Source organism: Mugil cephalus, chromosome 15 (genome assembly GCF_022458985.1).
Source record: "Mugil cephalus isolate CIBA_MC_2020 chromosome 15, CIBA_Mcephalus_1.1, whole genome shotgun sequence".
Lineage (NCBI taxonomy): Eukaryota > Metazoa > Chordata > Actinopteri > Mugiliformes > Mugilidae > Mugil > Mugil cephalus.
This window is the reverse complement of record NC_061784.1, coordinates 7,913,846-7,934,114: the sequence shown is the minus strand read 5'-3', so window position 1 is coordinate 7,934,114 and position 20,269 is coordinate 7,913,846. Positions and strand designations below refer to the sequence as shown.

General features: G+C 43.1%; 1 protein-coding gene across 3 annotated transcripts in view; it reads right to left on the bottom strand.

Moving 5' to 3' along the window:
• Positions 1-1,065: 1,065 nt before the first annotated feature.
• uvrag (UV radiation resistance associated gene) overlaps positions 1,066-20,269 on the bottom strand; it is an 82,023-nt gene continuing 62,819 nt past the window's right edge. Inside the window, exons 14-16 of one of the 3 annotated variants that reach the window (XM_047606726.1) lie at positions 13,559-13,650; positions 3,011-3,468; positions 1,066-1,392 (exon numbers count right to left, since the gene is read on the bottom strand). In XM_047606726.1, the coding sequence (XP_047462682.1) occupies positions 1,214-1,392; positions 3,011-3,468; positions 13,559-13,650 (729 nt within the window). In that variant the 3' untranslated portion in view covers positions 1,066-1,213. Of the gene's footprint in view, positions 3,469-13,558; positions 13,651-20,269 lie in introns of all 3 variants that reach the window. The other 2 variants (XM_047606727.1, XM_047606725.1) reach the window with 2 other exon arrangements.

The following is a 20,269-nucleotide window of genomic DNA, read 5'->3' as shown; positions in this document are numbered from 1 at the left end:
ATGCACTGAAGAGGTTACAGTTTGCCAAAGAATGCATCGACTGCACTTAAGAGAAATGGCGCAACATTTTGTGGACCGATGAAAGCAAGACCGTTCTTTCTGGCGTCAAGGGGAGGCACGGTTGATCAGACGTGTAGCGTGAATCCACGTCAGATAAACTGTGAGTCAAGGTGACGCAAGCATCAGTTAATATATCACGTTACTTGAAGAGCTCATGTTGCCTTGTGCAGAAGCAGAGATGCCCTTGAAATGGACGTTTCAGAAAGACAACAACCGCGAACACAGTCCGGCATCTTGGTTCCAGACCAACGAGATAAATGCTGTGGGGTGTTCAGCCCAATCCCTGGATCCTAATCCAATAGAAAACCTGTGGTGTGAGAATCAGCAATGCTGTTTTTGGTGCAAAACCAAGGAAAGCAGAGGAATTGTAGAATGTAGTACATCTGTCCGGGGCTGTAATACCTTTTTTCGCAAGTGCCAGAAGTTGGTCGTCTCCACGCAACACAGATGTGAAGCAAGTCTCAGAAACGGCGGTAATGCAGCTAAATATTGGTTCAGTGAATCACACGAAAGCTAAATCTTCAAGAACTTTCCAGTTTATACAGTGAACGTCTGGGTTCGTAAAGAAAACCTCAGACGCTGCTATTTTTTGAACAGCCTTATATTCATTTTTCTTCACTTTATGTAAAGTAATAACATCGAACAGTTTTCTTCTTGTTTTGATTTGAAATAGAACGTGCAGCGTTCCCGATACATTTGTGATCACTGGAAATAAAAGCTATTATGAGGATTTTGAGCTTTAATCAAATTTTTTAAACGTACTGTTATTTTGAACACAGTGGTAAAAAATTATTATATATTTAACTAGGATGGTCCACATACAAACATTTGAACTTGTCACTGTTAGCATGTTGGCATTAGCATTTAACCGAAAGCCGTCTGTCCAACAACATATTCTCTACAGGTGTTAGCATGACTGTCGAAGAAAATATTAACGTTTTGTTAATTTTCATAGCATCATACCCTTCGTGTTTCACATTCTGATACAAAAGGAGGCGACAACTCTTTTAAAGGGGGTACATACACCCATGCCATTGGACTGCAAGTCTTTAATAACCAAAAAAAATCTCCATACAAAAGTATATGTACATGGTCAATTACTGAACTGTATAGTCGTTTATGGAAATGATCTAACATGGTACATCTTTCAGTTTTAAATACTACACTTCCCAAGAGTCAGCAGCCACGTCGCTGGATCGGAAACACCGTGGGCTGACGGTGAGGAGTCCATCTTCATCATGGCGGGCGATGCAAAGCGGCCGGTCAATTCAGCACCCCGAAACTGGTTACGAGATCCCAAGTGATTAGTAATCAGGACTAATCGTTGATTTACTTTTGAAACAAAGCACAGACAGTTGCTGAGACATAAATAAAGGAAGAATTGAATACCAGTGCAAGAAAGCATTAAGAACAGGGAGACACAGGACTAAATCACAGACGGTTGCTATTAACAGTTTAGAGGAGAGCCTGAGTGACACATTCCAACAGAATATAGACAGAATTTCATTTTTGGTCTACTGAATGTAAGAATCAGTGGACGTAACATCAAAGTTAACATTGATGGGATACATTGAAGTTAAAAAAAAAAAAAAGGGAGAAAAAGAGGACCCAGAGATGGACAGAAAACAATTGCACTGTATCCCTGCCATGTGCTGTGAGCTCCAAACCCGCCACTCTTGTTGTCCTCATCTTAAAACCTGAAGGAGAAACTTGAGATTGTGTGGAGGACGACGGGCGGGTCGGCCTGTCGAAGCGAAGGGTGTCGCAGATAGGGAGTCTCTGACTGGGCTACCGGTTCCAGATCCCACCTCACTCATGCCGCGGTGCTCCAAGGTCATTGGCGGGATTCCTCTAACTGTGATTGTGGTTGCATGCTCATGTGAAGCGCACGCACTTACGCAAGTGCTCCCTCCTGCACACGCTCACTATCCTGCACCCTGAAATCAGACTCGGGAAGGGTCTTAACGTTTGCTTGCACAATCAAACTTGGAAGTACTGGGACAGCCGGCTCTAAAATATCCAACAGCTCCACAAAGTTAAGGAGCAAACCATGGTGATACTTGAGGTACGGTGACGAAGACAGAGATTTAGAGCTGTTGTGGTGAAACAAAATGTACTGAGGCTAAAGTATAGGTTATGGATTAACATTTGAAATGCAGTTTATTAAGGATTACAGGGGGATGTTATTGCATTATGGATTTGAAAACAGTGACATTCAATGTATATAAATGGTCCCATGTAAAGAAATTCACAGTCATTCAGTGGTTGATTTTAAATGCTGAATAAAAAAAATGCCAGAATTGTTGATTTGTTTAGCACACATCAAATCTGGCATTAAAGCTAAAATTTCAGCTCACTGTCCCAGTACTTTCGCTTTTAACAGTTTTTCATTAAATGATTACTATGGAAATGTTTACAATAAGTGCAAATTGGTTGTAATTCCAGAAACGTTCTTATGATTTCGATGCCGTGATTAAGGAGTGAGGACCAAACATTTGCCCTCTCACTTCATGTCCCTGTGTTGTATCTGTCCAAATCCCCTGTGCAACCTTCTCTATGCCTCCCCCTGCTCTTAGAGATCCCGTGCCTCACTTATCAGAGTTTTTGCGCGGCCGTCGGAAACTGGACATGTTCTCGTTCAGTGCGTAAATGCGCCTGGAGAACTCCTCAAAGCCAGCTTCGTCCAGCTCACCCAGTACCTGTTCGTCACACTCGACAGCTACTGCGTGGTCCACGGGGATGCAGCGGTAGTCTCCCAGACGGGCCTCGTCGGCTAACCCTAACCCTATCCCCAAGCCCAGGCCTAAACCTGTGGCCTCTGTGCCTATGATCTCCTCGGCTTGCTCCACGGAGCAGCGCAGCTCTGGGACCAGGCTAACTGCCGCCTGTCCCGGTACCAAAGAGCCGTTCATGGCGCCCACGTGCTGGGTAGTAGGCAAAGATTTCTCACCAGTGTCCTGCACTGCAGAAGTGTCGGGTGGCGGCTCTTCGATCTCTTCATTATCTGCTTCTGTCTCTCTGTCAGCACTTTTATGCCTCTCCGCTTCGACCGCTGTGTTCCCATGCTCCTCCTTCTCCTCCTTCTGGTCTCCCTCCTCTTTGGCCTCCGTAGTCGTGGAGAGGTTAAGCGAGGCCATGTCGGCATCCAGTGAGGAGGACAGATGTTTAGGTGAAGGTGGAGGCGGTGCCAGGGCGACCGGGGGCTGCTTTTCGCTCATGGCTGTGTTGTAGCTGGGCGGAGGGGTTGGCTTGTACTTGAGCTCTGCCTCAGCCTCCGAGCTCGCCCTTTTCCTCAAGCCTCGGTCTGGGGAGCTGGTATGGCTGGGGTAGCCTATATCTGAGGCGGCAGACACACCAAGCTGGGACTTACTGGGCACCGGGATGGAGCTAGAGACGTGGTGCCGATCACTGTGAGAAGCAAAGACAGGGAGATGCACAAAAGAAATTATGAGCTACTGCTTCTATGAAGAGTACAAAATATAATATAGGACAGGGCTTGTTTATTACAATGAGCTATCATCACTGGAGCCAACGACAGAGTGGGATATCCTAATGAGCAACCAGGTTTTCTTTGGAACTGGCTTTTCATTGAGCTCATCAACACTCCTCCACCCAAAGCACCCAGCTCCCTTCCCCTGATGTAGGAAAACGGCAGCTGCAGCTCTTTGTAAAACACTCCACCTTACAACATCCAGAAAACATTCGTGCAGCCTGTGAGACTACACTCGCGCTCCGCTGACTAGAGGAGCGCAGCAGGCGTCCGCCCAAGTATGTCAGACATTTTCTTCAATAACAGATAACAGACTCAGGATCTGGGACGCCCCGCCCTGCCTCTGTACCGGAGTCATAAATCTACTTAAATGGGGGCCTCACCGCCTCTTCCGATAGCCAAGACCATGTATAATTCACTGGACTACTTAACTGTCTGCTCACTGTGACCGTTCTGCTATCTCAGGAGCAGAGGCACTGTACTGCCGGGGTCAAAGGTGAATCCGGGCCTCCCCGTGCTCTTCAGAGATCCCCGTGCGTTGGTTAAAGAGTCGAGGACAAATCTCTGCTCGTTAAGTTGGACATGCAACCATAATAGATGTCCTTGTAAAAATGTTCCTGTCACCCGGCACTTACTAAGGAAGTCAACTTTGTAACAGTGGCACTTCAATCAGTGATGGAAGCCCTATTTGACACCTGCATCTATTATGTACTAGCTAAGAGTCTGATGGACAGTTTCACCGGCGAACACATGACAGGCAGTAAAAAAAAAAACAAAAAACCCGGTGACTGACCCCTGCAGGCACCCTGCCGAGGTGGTCCTGACAGGGTTCACGGGCAGGACGCTCGGCTGAGGAGATTGCAAAAGGCTGTCCAGTTTTAAGAGAAACTTGTCAAACTTCAAAGTGCCAGTGATACAGTAAACGAGAACCATCCACAGCTCAAAGGTACAGTATGTAACTGGTTACGGTAACAACTGTAGATGCTGTATTTCATAACTGCCATCTAAGCTAAATGAAGGCACGCAGATGTAAAGGTTGAATGGTCAGGGTCAAGGTGAGGGTTAAGAAAACAAAGGCAAAGGGTGATTCACTGATTCACTCCTAGAGTTCTTCCACGGTGGACTGAACCGGAGTTGCTTTGCTTGGCAGTGCACGCTCACATAAACACATCATTTAATACAAGCCTCCCCCCACCACCACCCCCACCCGTTGGATGAGCATATGGCTGACTCTGCAACAAAGCATAATCCGGTAAAATAGAAACATAGCGCTCTTTATCACATGATCTTTGAATTCATTTAAAAGTTTAAATCGGGTGAATGGAGAGAAGTTGGACAATTTACCATAGCCAACACTTATCTGTTACTTTCCAAATGAAAACATCATGGGCTCCTTGGAAGCCAGTTTACGAAAAAGGAAAAAAACAATACTGTTCGGTGGAAGGAAATAAAGACAGATGTCATGAGAAGTCAATTATCAAGTGGAAAATGTTGTTCCGACTCTTTGAAACATAATACACATTTGGAAACCAGAGATGACTTGTCCTGAATGCTTCCGTAGATCATTTAAACAAGCTAATAAGCATCTACGCAACTACGCTCTTTGACTGAGTGATATCCCTACGGCAGTGGTTGATTAAATGGCTTTGATTTTAATTATTAGCAACCATTCTCTTCCAGGCCTCCCTCCAGCTGGCTCTGTCATTTAATCCATTTATTGTGATTTCAGCTTGCCATCCACACCACAGACATGTGTATTATTAACGCTGGTGTAAAATCACATGGCCATCACACAAAGTCTTTTGTATAATGAGGAATTTTGCATATGGGCCGTGTTATTTAGTTCAACTCTGTTTAAAGATTAGGTCTACAGTTGTTTCATTACTGGTGTCAAATTATGCTGCAACTGAGGAGAATGGGTGTGTCAGTCAGGACTTGAGCCAAGCAAACCTCTGGGCAGTCATAACATTTTTTTTTGCTTCAGACATCTAACTGTTATATCGATGACATGTTTTTAATGCAGGCAATTAGGATACACGTGTACGGCCATTGAGAGCATATGTGCAGATGGAGCATGCTGGGAGGGTTGAACTGAAAAACACTTTCCATATTTTCGCAGAGAAGCTGGAGCTCGTACAGTGTCACATTATATGGCCAAATAATTACATAGCATAATTGTTTGTCTACATTATAGATTAAAGCTGAAGACATCAACACTGCAAAGGAACACGTATGGAATTATGTGGTAAACAAAAATGGTGTTAAACAAAATATGTTTTATAATGTAGATATGTTGTGATAGATTTGGACACTCTTGGAATTCTCTCAGCTTAACGGAGTAATCACCTTTGAATGGTTTTCAATCAATGGGTGTGTTGTCAAGAGTGGATTTGTGGAAATTCTTGCCTTCCTTCTCAGTTGAGTTGAGTAGAGGTAGGATTCTCAAAGGTAATCAGCCCAATTTCACTACTCTTTTAATCCCTATTATGGCAAGAATCGCTCATCTAAGTAAAGAAAAACAACAGTCCATCCACCAAGAGTTACCTTTGCAGCAGAGGTTCATTACCAGCCTCAGAAACCACAAAGCAGCACCTCAAATTAGAGCCCAAGCTAACGCTTCTGAGAGTTCTAGTGGCAGAAACAGCTCAACTGTTTCTGCCCGATTCATTGCGTGGATCGGGCCTTCGCGGTCAAACTGTTCCAAAGAAGTCACCACTGAGGAACAATGAGATGAAGAAGAGAATTGCTGAGCCTCTGCAATCACCCGACTAAAAACAAAAAAAAATTTGAGATGGTTTGGGGTGATTTGGACAACAGAAGACAAAGCAGCCAACAAGTGCTCAACACCTGTGGAAACTCCTTCAAGACTGCTGGAAAAGCATTCCAGGTGCGACCTCATGAAGCTGATTGAGAGAATGCCAAGAGTGTGGAAAGCTGTCATCAAAGCTAAAGGTGGCTACTTTGAAAAACCTACAATATAAAACATTCTGGTTTGTTTAAAACTTTATGTTTGCTTTATATTTCAATGTGTGTCCTTCATAGTTTTGCCGTCCTCAGTACAATACAATGTAGGTAATAAAAAAAAGGAAAACCCTTGAATGACAAATGTTTTAATGATATTGTCTATCTCTTGAAACTACTTTGTTCACTGCATTTGATTTTTTTCATATTCCTAATCCTAATCCTATCCTAATAAACACAGTATACATACATGCTGTAACTGTTTTTGCCCATTTGTACACATCTGTAAATGTAATCCTTTTATAAAGATTTTGTAAAAAGAGAAGCAATAAAATTTCAGTGTTGATCATTGAGTTATCCCACCTTTGTTCCAGACCTCTGGTACGTACTATATATTCAGGTTCCCCAGACGATGAATCACTGACTATGGTAATTTGAGCGGAGACTTTTGGTATACATATTGTGGTTTTAAGCGAAACTAGGGAAGTTCCCATCAAAATGTGCCTGTTGTGAAGGAACTGATTGTGACTTGCAGCATCATTGAGAACTGCTCATCCAAACAACCAGTAAAAGACTGAATGAGCTACAGTCAGTGAGCTGCATCCTGCTGGCAATGTAATCCTTTTTGTTCTCAAATACTGCAGTAATGGTTGAAAGTAGGCCTGTAAAGGACAGGCGGACAGCTTTATTTGAGGAAGTATCGTAATTGAAACCTGTTGTGAACACGCTGTCATTTGTAAAGGCCTGCTGAAGATGTTACCGTATTTCCTCCAAAACACTGCAATAAAAACAACAAATGAACTATGAATAATGCCTGCTTGGATGGGAAATTGCAGCTTTGTTTGAGGAAATACTTTAATTGAAAAGGGTTGTGAATACCATGCAAACAGCCCAGAACAATGACATACTGAGGGCGTAACAACAACAACAACAACAACAAAAAACTTTAGCCAAAGTATGACACTCATCCACAACACATCAACAACTTCAAACTCAACACTGCACTTGGGTCACCAGCAATACACACATCCCAGATGTGAAGATTCTTGGTTAAATAGTTGTAAAATGTAATGCCTAAAAAATGTCTGTGTAACCATCAGGATAAAGTGTGACAGCTTTGGTGAGATGCTGAATATTGTAAATGTGGATTCAGCATCTCAGAAAGCTGCTGTTAGCATTTAGCTCAGAGACCCCACAGAGAGACCAGCTATATGGCTCCAGACCTGGTTTTAATATGGACTACTACAGAGTTCATGCATTGATATGAAAATAAAATAACCTTCTATGTCGATTTTTATCAACATAAAAATAGTTTGATCTCCACATGTGTACGTCTCAGATTTCAATCTTTTTGTGCAACTTTGACATACAAAGTGTACAGCTAAACATACCATACTGAAAGATGTTTCTCAATCCAAATATATAACACAAAGCTGCTGGCTGAGGGCCACCATAGGGCTTTCTTTTTGGAATACTGGGGGTAGCAACTATCATGCAGTTTGTTCTATGTTGGCGGAGGTGAAGTGGGCAGTCCTGCTTGTTCAGAGCGCTTCCTGGGTTACCTCACATAGAGCTAGGCCATCTATTGTGTTGCCGGTGTTTTATTTGGTTTCTGCCAACACAGTTGCACTAAAATACGTCTACGTTGATACAATTCCAACACTGAAGCCATTGATTCACACAAACTCCACTCCCTCCACTGGTGACCAAAGATAAGATACTCACTACAGTAGGACTTTAACTTTCACTGCACCCCAGTCTTCAGCTGTATTAGCCAGACAACAACTTGGCTACACACTATAAATCCAACTAAGAGACCTCTGTCTAATTCATCAAGCAGAAAACTGGACATACCGAGCCAGAAATAGCCTTCACTCCTCCAAAGCTTTTTTGCCTGCTCTCTTCTTTCCACTGCTGATGTCAAACCTGGCATATTTCAAGGCAACTCAGGAATCTGGTAAGCCAAGCCTTTCCACTGTCCAATCCCCAGACAGACTTCACAACATGCCCTTGTTCATATCTAAATCCTGCTAAGAAGCCATGGTTTTGGGCCAAAGCAAACAATGGTAGATAACATTTGGTCGTTTGAAGTGGTGTAGGGAAATCCCTATGAAACTACTAGAGTAAACATTACTAAAAATTTGATATGCGCTACGGTGGAAGCAAAGTTTTCTTTTTGCTTTAATAGGGCCAGTCTTATTGACTGTCTGGCCTTTCATGACTGCAAATGACCACAGCACAGCATGTAAAACACGACCAATAAAGGTGCATTATCACGTTATATCTATAATGGTTGTTATTCCTAATTTCCCTTTGGGGATGAATAAAGTAATCTATCTATCTATTCCAGCTAAAATAAGACACTGATATAGGGTTTTCAGAATAATTTTGAGTCAGGTCTGATTCCTGCTGTTGTCATGCAGAGTTGCCAGATCCAGCTGATGGTTTCCAGCTCGAAAACTGTTCGAAACCCCGTTAAACACGCAAAAAAGCTGCCCAAAAATATTAAATAGATATTAAACAAGTGTAGCCTATCATAAAAAAGCAAAACTGTCTAAGCCTAGAAATCATCCAGCAATAACCTGCAGAAGCCAACCACCACAACTACTTACATCTGGCCACTGGGAAGCCATTTGATGATGTCACGTAGACCACTGACAAGACCATGGAGATTCTTTACTCTTTAGAAAGCAGCGCAGGCACACACAGTCTTGGAAAGAGTAAAAGCACTTTGGCTTTGTTTCAAATCATCATTCAAAAGTAACAAGAAAACTGTTCAAATGATCCCAAACCCGCCCAAATTTTGTTTACTTGCCCAACTCTATTTTTACCTGCAAATATGACCCAACTGGGCATGAAGCCGCATGATCTGGCAGCACTGCTGTCTGGACATGGCTGCCAAGAATCCGAGAAAAAGGAACGAACACATATTGTGCACTGTCTGTGATGAGAAGTGTACTACTACATTAAAAATGACATGTGTTCTTACTAAAGGCTAATCAGATGTATAACACGGCAAAAATGTACTCTACATCTATATAGTTGTAATACCATTTAACATATTTCTGTGGACTCAAAGGTATCATATTATAGGTACTTCCTTTAAGAAATGAAACATAAACATATGGTTGGTGGAAATAATGATTTAGACAAGAGAAGGGGAAATAAAGGAATGGATATGGCGTTATTATTGAAATATAAGTGGAAGTGGTGTTCATAGAAAGACTTTATAGAATATCACGTGAACACGCATTCTTGATTTCTCCTTCCAAATCCTTACCCATTATTTGAAATACAATAAATCCACATAGCAAACGGCAGGCTTAATGTACTTTGTGCAAATGCTTATTTTAAGTATATAAATTTCAGATTTATTTTCCCTGTTTTTCATTGACAGGACTGCAGCTGTGTAAATATCGCAAATCTCTGTGTACCTCATACAAACAAAAGTAACAAATCCATTTGCGTAATCCCCCCCCAAACAATACAAGGTTTTTTTAGGAGTTTCAAACGCTCCAGTTGCAGTGCTGAATCTGCCTGGCCAGACCTTCTGACACACCTTGTACCCGCCCCCACCCCCCGTGTACGTAGCCCCGCTTCCAGACACCGGAGCAGGATTAGGACCCTGTGAACGTCTGCCAGGCCCTCGGCGGACGCAGAGCGGCAAATGGGAGCATGTTGAATGCGTTTGCTTTGATCTTGGCAGACTGCGCAGTTTACAAAGAATCGGTTTCTAGTACTGTCTATGTCTGCCTCTTGGTAATAGAATCTCAATTTTTCCACTGTTTCTTATCCTTCAGCAAGATTTAAAAAACAAACCCTTACTGTCCATTACTTAGCAGGGCTGCGCTGTATATGTTTTGACATGTTATGATGTGTTTCTGAGACAGTGCTGTTTAGAAATGCATAAAGATATGATCAGGGGCTTGGCAGATCAGCGTCATATAGCCCAGTGTGGAGTAATGACACACTCTGCAGTGTGTTCTCTTATATTCTTACACGGACATTGCTTTTCCTCGGTTTTTCCATTTAGTCAGTAAAAAATGTTCAAGATGAACCCGAAACGCTGACACTTTGGAAAAGGCTAGAATGAGTTCTGTAGGATACATAGTCATAGTCATAGACAGACATATTCATTCTTTAAATCATCCCTGTTTGGATGTGTGGAGGAAAGAAGTGACAAAAGGAGGGAGCTTAGTCCATCTGTCACAGTATTTCTGAAAATTTCCTGCAGCTGCTATGTAGCCTTTTTTTTTTATACAACCAAGTTTTCATAAGCTGGGTCCCAGCATGAGGCATTGTATCTGCAGCGGTGTGTGTAAAATTCATATCCTCCATATTTCAGGGCATTGTGGAACAGCCTTCACGCTACCTGGAGGCTTTAGGCTATCTTCAGGACAGTTTAATATAAAGGTTTCTATGACGAGACGAAAGTACTGCAGTTACGGCCCTGTAAATACACTAACATGTACATACATTTCCCTCTATATGCCAATTTTATCTAACCTTTTATTTTACAAGATGTCTACTATATTTTTGCAGTTTTACATCATATTGCTTCACTCTCTTGTTGTACCATTTTATCCTGACTCAAATTCCATCCAATGAAACACTACAGAGGTTCTTACAGCATATATATCGCCATATATCCACATACAAGCCTATTGCCTATAGCTTCTTCGTATTATTGCTTCATACTTGGGGAGCATGGTGTAACCCAAGTTGTATTTCCCCCAAATGTAGAACTAAGCAACGCTCTGGTAACACAAGCTCAGAGCCGTTTGTGACGACGAGAAAGGTACTTTCTGAGTTGAGTCAGCACAGAGCAGCTTTTGTCCCCGTACCTGTGGTCTCGTTGTCATGCAGGAGTGTGACTGTGGTAAACCACTCCAAAACTGAAACATTTCCACCTTCTTTACAAACTTCCATGTATGTGTACACACACAGACTTGCATACACTCATGGCTGGAGGGCTAGCGTGACCATGCTTTCATCTCATCTATCTTTGGGCCCTTCCACTTCCCATTAAGTGGGGGGGTGGGGGGACGGGGGACGGGAGGGGGACCTGAATTGAGACAAACTTTTCATGGCTTCTTTCCTTTCAAAACAAAAGATTATTCAATTAATGTGTGTAATACACATTTTCCCCTTTGCTGACCCGGGGAGAAAAGCAGAGATCAAAGACAGATTTTTATTTATTTTTTTTTTTTTTTCATAGGGCAGTGGAGCTGAAATCTGACGCAGACCAACTCGGGTTTTAGTGAAGGGTTACTTACAGGCCATAAGGCAGTATAAGGAGAGGCAGAGATCTAAGCATTCCACTTCACCAGGTTAAAACGGCTACTGCAAATCTCATCAACCTCCGCTTGCCGTGCAGAGGTGGTACATGAGTGCAAGTTGAGATATAGCATCCTTAACTTTAACCTAATTCACCCACACGAGTGTGACTCGTACTGTGCTGTATCTCGTAAGTGGTCTTTCATTAGAATCGTTCTTAATTTAAAAATCTACTTTGATCTGATCTGGTCAGTCTGGCATTATATGACTAGATAGAAGACACTGGGAGAGACTACATACATAGAAGTGCAAGTGTGTCTAGGGCCCAGGCTATACCTGGTATTAACACCTGAGTGATCCAACTGAAACTGGATGCTCAATGAGTGCATCAATGTATCAATGGGTGTGTTGAGGATACATTTAAGATTAGACAGTATACACATGTTTATCAAAACCTTTTCATACCAGATATAATTAAAGTGGTGACTCTCAGCTTCAGGCTTGGGGTATTTACACCCACATTAGTCAGTGTACACTAGGGTTGCAAAGGGGTGGGAAATTTCTGGAAAGTCTCCATGGAAACTTTAGTCGGGGAATTTGGGGAATTCGCGTGAATTTATGGGCATAAATAAAGATTTATGATTTATATACCAACATAAACATAAATTCTATTTTGCCATACAAGTGATTCATGTTTACCTGGAATGGAACTCTTGTGTGCTGCATTTGTTGAGCTCTGGGGGCATTTTTGTGGCTCAGAGGTTGTTTTAGTAGGAATTCTAGCAATCACTGTGCAGGCGATGGAGGAATGCACGATGCATGTCGAGGGTGTGGCCTCAATAGCTCTGCAGGAAGTAGTGTGCTATGTCCCTGCTGCGATGGAGGAATAACACATTATACTCACCTGTACTCAAATCAAATCTGAGCGTTTTAGCCAAGATTATGCTCCAATATGTTTTATGTTTTTCAACCAACTATATTTATGTTCTTAACCTTCAACTTTGATAATTCCCAGTTTATTCCAGCTAATTCCCATGTAGAGTTTCCAACATTTTTGCAACCCTAGTGTACACTAAATAAGTGTTCTTTTTCATACAATAATTTACTACAGAAAGGCTTGCTGGAAGTCACTTACTATATTTCTGCCTCTTACAAAAACTGTTGAGTGTGTAGTCTTGTGTGTTGCTTGGCTAGCACATGTCCCTCTGTAGTGTATCTTTTAAAATATAAATATACAGCTACATAGAAAGCTTGTGTAAAGAAGCTGAAATTCCCTCGCAACACCTACTTCAGATGAGTTATGGACGCCTCTGTCAGCTGCCCATAATCTCTACTGACACACCGAACAGCCAGAAAAAAATTATTGTGTCCACAACACAGTCTGAATATGTGATTGATAGACAAGTATTTCGTTTTTTATGGAAAAGCGCCCAAGACTCTTTTCCTCTTCAAATTAGAGTATGCGAGAAACCTCTCCCACCAGGACAAGTCTGGTGTAATGTTTTGTATCCAGCAGTTCTTTTGGAAAAGTTTGTCTGGTTTTGCATGTTGTTGCTATTTGAAATGGTCTGTTAACGTGATAGATGACTGGATGGAAGGAAAATAGTCTTTCTTCTGGAAATGCTAAAGAAAGTTGTCATGAATTGTGGTTAATAATAATAATAATAATAATTGGTGAAAACAATTAAAGTGCTTCATATTGTGTCACAATCAGAGGGCTAACCTTTAAGTTTAACTAACATAAAACATGTGTGTCTTTCACTGTCTTACCAGCGCACCATCAGGCCATGTTCCAGGAAGTTCTTCAGGTTGGGTAGTGTCTGCTGCAGGTCCGGGGTAGTCAAGCCGTGCTGATATCTGAGCTGCAAGACAAGGAAACGCATAATATATCGTTAGCCTCCAACAACCTACCACGTTGTACTGCATCCGAGCCGTACTGTGTATCACTTTGACACGTGTGCAAATTCTCCATTATTGGAAGATGTCTAGGGCAGAATGAAATATCGCCTACAAAAGAGGTCTGAAGTCCACATTCTTCCACCGTGACACATTTCTATTCTCCCCTTCAGATTATTACTCATCTGGACACACAATGGGCACATTTCCCTGATAACAGGCATGTGCGCTAATATGTAAGGTGTGTGGAAAGACAGGAGATGAGACGCGGGTGGCAAGAAAAATCAAACACCCCGTTAAAACATCTGGATGTAATGGGGCAAGGAGAGTACATTTGAAACCTCATTACATTCTCCCGTGATCTCCCTCTCTCTCTCTTTTTGGTACACCCACTTCTGAGTCTGGCCTTGAACGGTCCCTCCACGACGCTTTATTTAATGGCGATAGAATCAAATCCAGCGAAAAAAGAAACGGGGGCCACCTTGAAACTTCAGCTCTGGTGCCAGAAACATTTCCTCCAACAGTTGAGTGATGTCACAGCAAGCCAACTCTTGTCCCGGGGAGTTTATTTAACCTATATCACTGAACAGCAGAGGAGCATCATGCCGCACGTCCAGCGTATATCTCGGAGGCCCTACTGTCACACACGCCGCCTGCACCAGCTGACATCTGTTTTGTTTCCACTTGGGTGCCACGGCAACCGCTATGTGTTTTTATTAAAACACTCACACACTTATGGTGATAAAATGATACTCACATCACTCAGGAAAGCATGGCGCTTATTCATACGCGAACTTACGACAGTCATAATGGATTAGTGGCTGGAGAACACAGGGATTAAGGACAAATAAATACTATAAGTAATAAATAGGCTAAAAGTAATTTTTCTCTATGTTACATTCGAGGATAACTTTAAAAATAAATATTTTTCAGTGTGTCAGCGGCTCTTAAAACACACGCTTAAAGGTTTGCCTTGCAGTAAATGCTGTAATATATTTAGCAACCTGCTGTAGTGGCATAGTCGCTATGGTGAGAGGAGAATAGCACTGACACAAAAGGTTATGGCAACACACAAGCCTCATTTGCATGTGTCAGATTCCTACTCAAAATAAAATGTCTAAACCCCATTCTTTCAGAACAGCTGCCAGAACCATGTGTGCTCTGTATGGTATGAGCGGTACGGTATGTGTACGACATGCGCCAGAGTGCTCCCGCGTCTGCATCAATGTTCCAGTGTGTTTTCGCATGTGTGTGTTCTGGCATCAAATGGTCCGTGTCTTACAGGGGAGCCACAGAAACAACAGTCCTGACAGTATCTGAGGGAGGCTTTATCAAAAGCAGCTCAGACTGAGGGAGTCGGGACGAGGGGTGTCACCTCAAAACCCAGCTGGTGATGGAACGGTCCAAAACCTACGTGAACAACACAGAGATCCATTCATGGCTCGGAGTGTACCTCAGGGTCTGACCAAATGACGGTGGAATTGGGTTTGAAACAGAAGGCCAAGATCAATAACACCACCAGTTTAGAAACAGAAAGAGCACAGCCAGCGCGGGACGGGGTGGGGGGGCTTGCTTGTTCTGTGACCAGATGTTGTTAAAAAGAAAAAAAAAAAAAAGGGGGGAAAATCACAATCTTCTGAAATCTTAAGGTTATGGTCTAGAAAGCATAAATTAAAAATAATGGATCAGATATAAGCAAAGAATAACATCACGGCTTCAGAAAGGGTGGAAGCATTTGTTGAACATAACTGTATGGTTTCTTTCTCAGTCGGAAGGCGTGACAAAATGCAATCTTTAAATCCCATTACTTTGCCTGAGCTCTGAAGTGTGTAATAACTACACTGCATGTCTGACAGCGGCCCTATGTCAAATTACACGCCTGTACGTCTGCGTGTGTGTGGGAGAGAAACAGCACGAGTCGGCATTAGCATGTGCGCCTCCTATTGTTTGCTTTATGTGTAGAAGTTCGCAGCACTGGGAAACTGGATATGGGTGAAGGCAAGACAGTGACATCACAGGCTTCGTTACCACGCAGCTCCTTGTGGGGGGGGGATTAAAAATTGGTTATGAAAGTACATGTGCGGATGTTTTAGATTTCAGCGATCCAAGATTCTTTATCATCTACGCTTCCGATAAGCGAACACAGAATAAGGCCAAATCTATCTGCGCGCACGCTTCTGTCACATCTCTGCCAGTGGGCACCAATAACACTTGGACTAAGTGTCCGGCTGGCAGCAGAGCAGAGCCACCGGCACTGGGTGACTGCCGCTTCACACTATCTTTATGATGAGGTGTGTTGAAACACACTTGGAAGACCAGAGCCCTACAGCCGACCCAGCCAGACTCTATCAATATTCATAAACTAGTCTGGCCCTCCCTAGTGGAAGTCGCGTTAAATTTCCCCGCCGAGTGAGCCGTATGTGTATATATGTGTGTTGCTCGTGGCCTTTGTCCTGGGAAGACATTAGTCCAGCGTGCCGGCTCTCAAATATTCAAACATCAGCCCCTGCCCCTCTGCTCCGCTCGCTCGAGACAAACAGAAAAAAAACATTAGTGACCCGGCGAAGTCATCTGGAGGAAAAGAGAATGTTGTAAATGAGAAAGAAATGTGCAAGGCAGCCTCACTACGTAAAGCTGGGTGTCGTTTCAAACTGTCGGCGCCATGAAAGCTTTGACTGTCAGATGGAAACAAACAGCTGGGAGGGAAGGTTTAGGTTCTGCTCTGTAAATCCAAACTGTACTTTGAGAGTATCTTGTTATTGACACGAAATAAAAAAAAAAAGGGTTCGGTTTTGGCTGCGTACAACACAAATGAAAGCTTGTACGCAAAACAACGGCACCGAGAAACAATGTCTGTTTGAAAGAGCGAAAGATCACGCGAATTGCTCAGAACCGGTCGACTGGAGACTATTTGTCATTTCCAGTTTCCCTTTCATACATTCTTGTGATGAATGCTGGAATCCTTTGCGTGCTCGTGCACATGTGTACGGATGTGCGCTTTGAAGCCGGCCACAGGGCTCTTTGTAATAGTGCTAACCAGATCGTGGTGAGAATTTTCAAGCGCCCATTGAGGGCAGCTGAAATATGAGACGGCCCGGGTTCAGTGGGGGCTGTTAGAGTGGGGACACCCACTGGGGCTCTTTCACCTGATGACATAGTGAAATGGATCCGGCTGGGTCTCCGCGATGCTACTCACACCTTTGTGTCTGGACACTCCCTTCCCCTTTTTCACCCATTCAGCTGAACCCACTCAGGGCGTTGTGTCGGTCGCAGCATGTGGAAGCAGTTTGCGCGATGGCAAGGTTCCACGAGGTACATCCGAAAATTTCTGGACTCATCCTCATCCGTAACCAAGGTAAAGCAACAGCCCCAAGAAAGCAGAAATGTATACAGCCCCGAGCAGCCTCCGTTCCAACGGAGCCACGACCACACACAAACACGCTCAAGCTGACGAGAGCAGGCGGGAACCAGTCGGTTTACAGTACATGCCACCCATCATTTGGCAAAACCTTCTTGTTTGCCTTGAGCTCTGTACTGAGGCTAAACAAACACAGCCTTGCTTATGGCTGTTTCCCCGGGTTTGTCAGTACTAATCACCTTCAGACAACACCACTAATGTGGGCGGGGACGCTAAGAATGCTGAGGTTGATTGCTGATGATGTGGTGGTAGGAGGGTGGCCTAGGTAGCAGGGCTCACCTCACCCTTACACATTTTTCATGCTATGAGATAACCATAGGAGCTGCATGTCAGCGCAGACATCACCGGTCTTCCAGCACTTCCTCCGTCATCACTGGAGATGGGTAGTGGAGGAAAACTGGGAGGGGGGGGGGGGGGGGGGCAGGGTATTTTCATCAAGAGCATTGCATTTCATGCGTCAAGAGGTTAAAAGTCTCCAAATCAAACTCTGGAGTATTCTGTGCATGTCTGACCTGCATCCTGGATTATTACCCCGTGATTTATAATCAGTATGCTTTTATCCACTGGGGCAAAAATAGACATAGGTTATTTTACAGAGCCCACAGGTTTTACATGCTCCCCGGAGGAGGCAATCAGGGAGCTCATTAGGTCCAATGACAGCTTGTTATAGAAGGGCTAACCAGGTGTTCCTCCCTCCGCTATCCCTCTGGTCAAACTGTGGACTGGATACTTCAGCAGAGACCGTGGATTTGACGTATTCATTCACACATAGACCTCATGTGCAGAGAAGTGGAGCTTTGGGAGATGACCTGTCACTGACAATATTTCAAGGGAGTGCCCTTTCTGGTTAAGATGACTGATTCATGCACAGCGTACATACCAGCGGATGAAAAACAAACTGTGAGAAGAAATAATAAGAGCTGAATGATACATACACTGGTGTATGAAAATGTCCTCCGACGAATTATGAGCATCCATGTGGACTAATTTGTTTTAGTGTAATGGAACAGTTCCTGTCACTTCTATCATCATTTCTACTGATCCTGCCAGGAAATTGTAATAAGTCTGCATGCTGTGCTGTTAATAATTAAGTCAAAGCTAACAGTGTTTCAGTGATCTACGTGCCAAACAAGTGGTTAGTCAGTACAATTGCCTAACTATTTTCAAATCATAATAATGAGTCCAATGAAGTAGTAAAAATGTTTGACTCTAGCCAGTGTTAGCTCTATTTGGACTCATATATGGGCCATTCTTCTTGGACTTTAATACGCGTGATTTCAAGCGAGACTTGTAATAAAACGGCCAATAACAAACAGTTTCTTGCCTCATTAGAGCAGCTTTAGGTCAACTTTTAGCCTGGCACATGTAAACCACATGCTTCACACGGGGCTTACGTTTTGCCGTTTTTCACGACAGTGACGTGTTGCTCTTTTAATCACATTTAATTTGTCTGCGTGTCCCCGTTTTAATTTTCTCGTCGTTGCGTCGTCATTTCTGCGCGACAAACTCACACAGCGGCCGTGAGCCACATCTTCAGCTTTCGAGTCTTTTGATCTGCATCTTTTTTTTTTTTAATGTTTGCCAACAAAACTGTTCTTGCCAAACGTTCCAAGGCAGGGTCCAGAGCTTTGAGGATATAAACAATTCATTCACCTCAGGGGTCCGACATGGTGCAAACGTCAGAATCTGTATTTACTTACAAAGAGATTTCCGTCTGATATGTGGTTGTCGGTGTAAACTGTTTGTCTCATCCAGAGGGGTTACAACATTTCCATTGTCTTTTCTGCTAACAAGTCAAACCTATGCTTGACCGTTACTTTGATCTTTGGGAGGAAAACTAATTATATTTAAATTTCTGGCAATTGAACCAATAGGTGAACATAAGGTAGTTATTATAGCAAATGCTCCTTAATATGAAACGCGATGTCTGTAGCTAGGAACAACATAATAATGACCTTGGGCCACTGCACATTGCCTTTTCATTTATTGCATTACTGTATTATCATTCATAAATAAAACTAATCAGCTTAAAACTGGGAAGCAAACAGTGGGTCACCTACAACGAAAAAGGCAGGACAGCAAACACACTGATTCTTAACACACACATTAAAAGCTTACATACAACGTGGACAAAACTACCCTGACATGTGTCTTGAGCTGAAGATGTAACATCACACACTGGCGTTATCCACAGCCGTTCCCTTCAGCGTATTTTGTATTTCGTGCCCGCAACTTGGTTTGATTTAGATTCAACAGAACTGCTCCTCTGTGAAGCTATTTCTAGCTCACTGGTGGATTTGAAATGGTTGATTATGTTTGCTGCAGTACGGTGCATCTATGATTCCACCCATCTGGTCTATCCTGGGCATGTAATAAAAGCGGCATGCGCAGCCTTCACTCATCCACTAAATGAATTACCCTGAACCGTTGACCAGTATACACACGAAACGGACCAAGGCAAAATGGGCGCAGATGGGAGACGTGGCGTCCAAAAGACGCCACTGTCTAACAGGAGGAGCAGAATGCGGAGACGATACGCTAATGGGAATAATGATATGATACATTCTGATTTCACACATATGTATAGATGTGCTCGCACTGACCTGCCGTTCGTTCGGATTTCGTATCTGCAGCCTCGTGTTGGCCAAAGGTAAAACCTCACATGGCGCAATGGAGATTCAAAACCTCAACAATCTCGTGGTTCGGTGTGGAATATGAAAGCAAACTTGATTAATCACTGCAGCCTTTCATGTGTCTCAATAAATATACAGAGCAGGGCTGAAAAGATGTTTGAGTCTGGTTAGAGTCATATAATTCATTCACAACAAAAATGTACTTTCCTTAAACTCGGAGCAGCGCTCCGGCCTTGAATACATGCCACGCTCGTCATCATCATCCAGTCTTTAAGCCAAACTAAGAATCAGAATTCGTAAACAACACAAGCGTTTGCTTGCCACAGAAAATATCTTCCTACATATTTATAGTGTGAAGAATAGCTGCTGCCTGAAACGTGACCTGTAAACAGATTTATTTTCCGTTAGAGATTCGAACTGAGAGTCCAATTTCTTGGTTCATATTGTAACATTTCTGCTTAGCTACAACTAGACTCAATGCAGAGGCAGAGAATCCAACACTGGGATGTTCACAGTTCAGCATAAAGAGCAGGG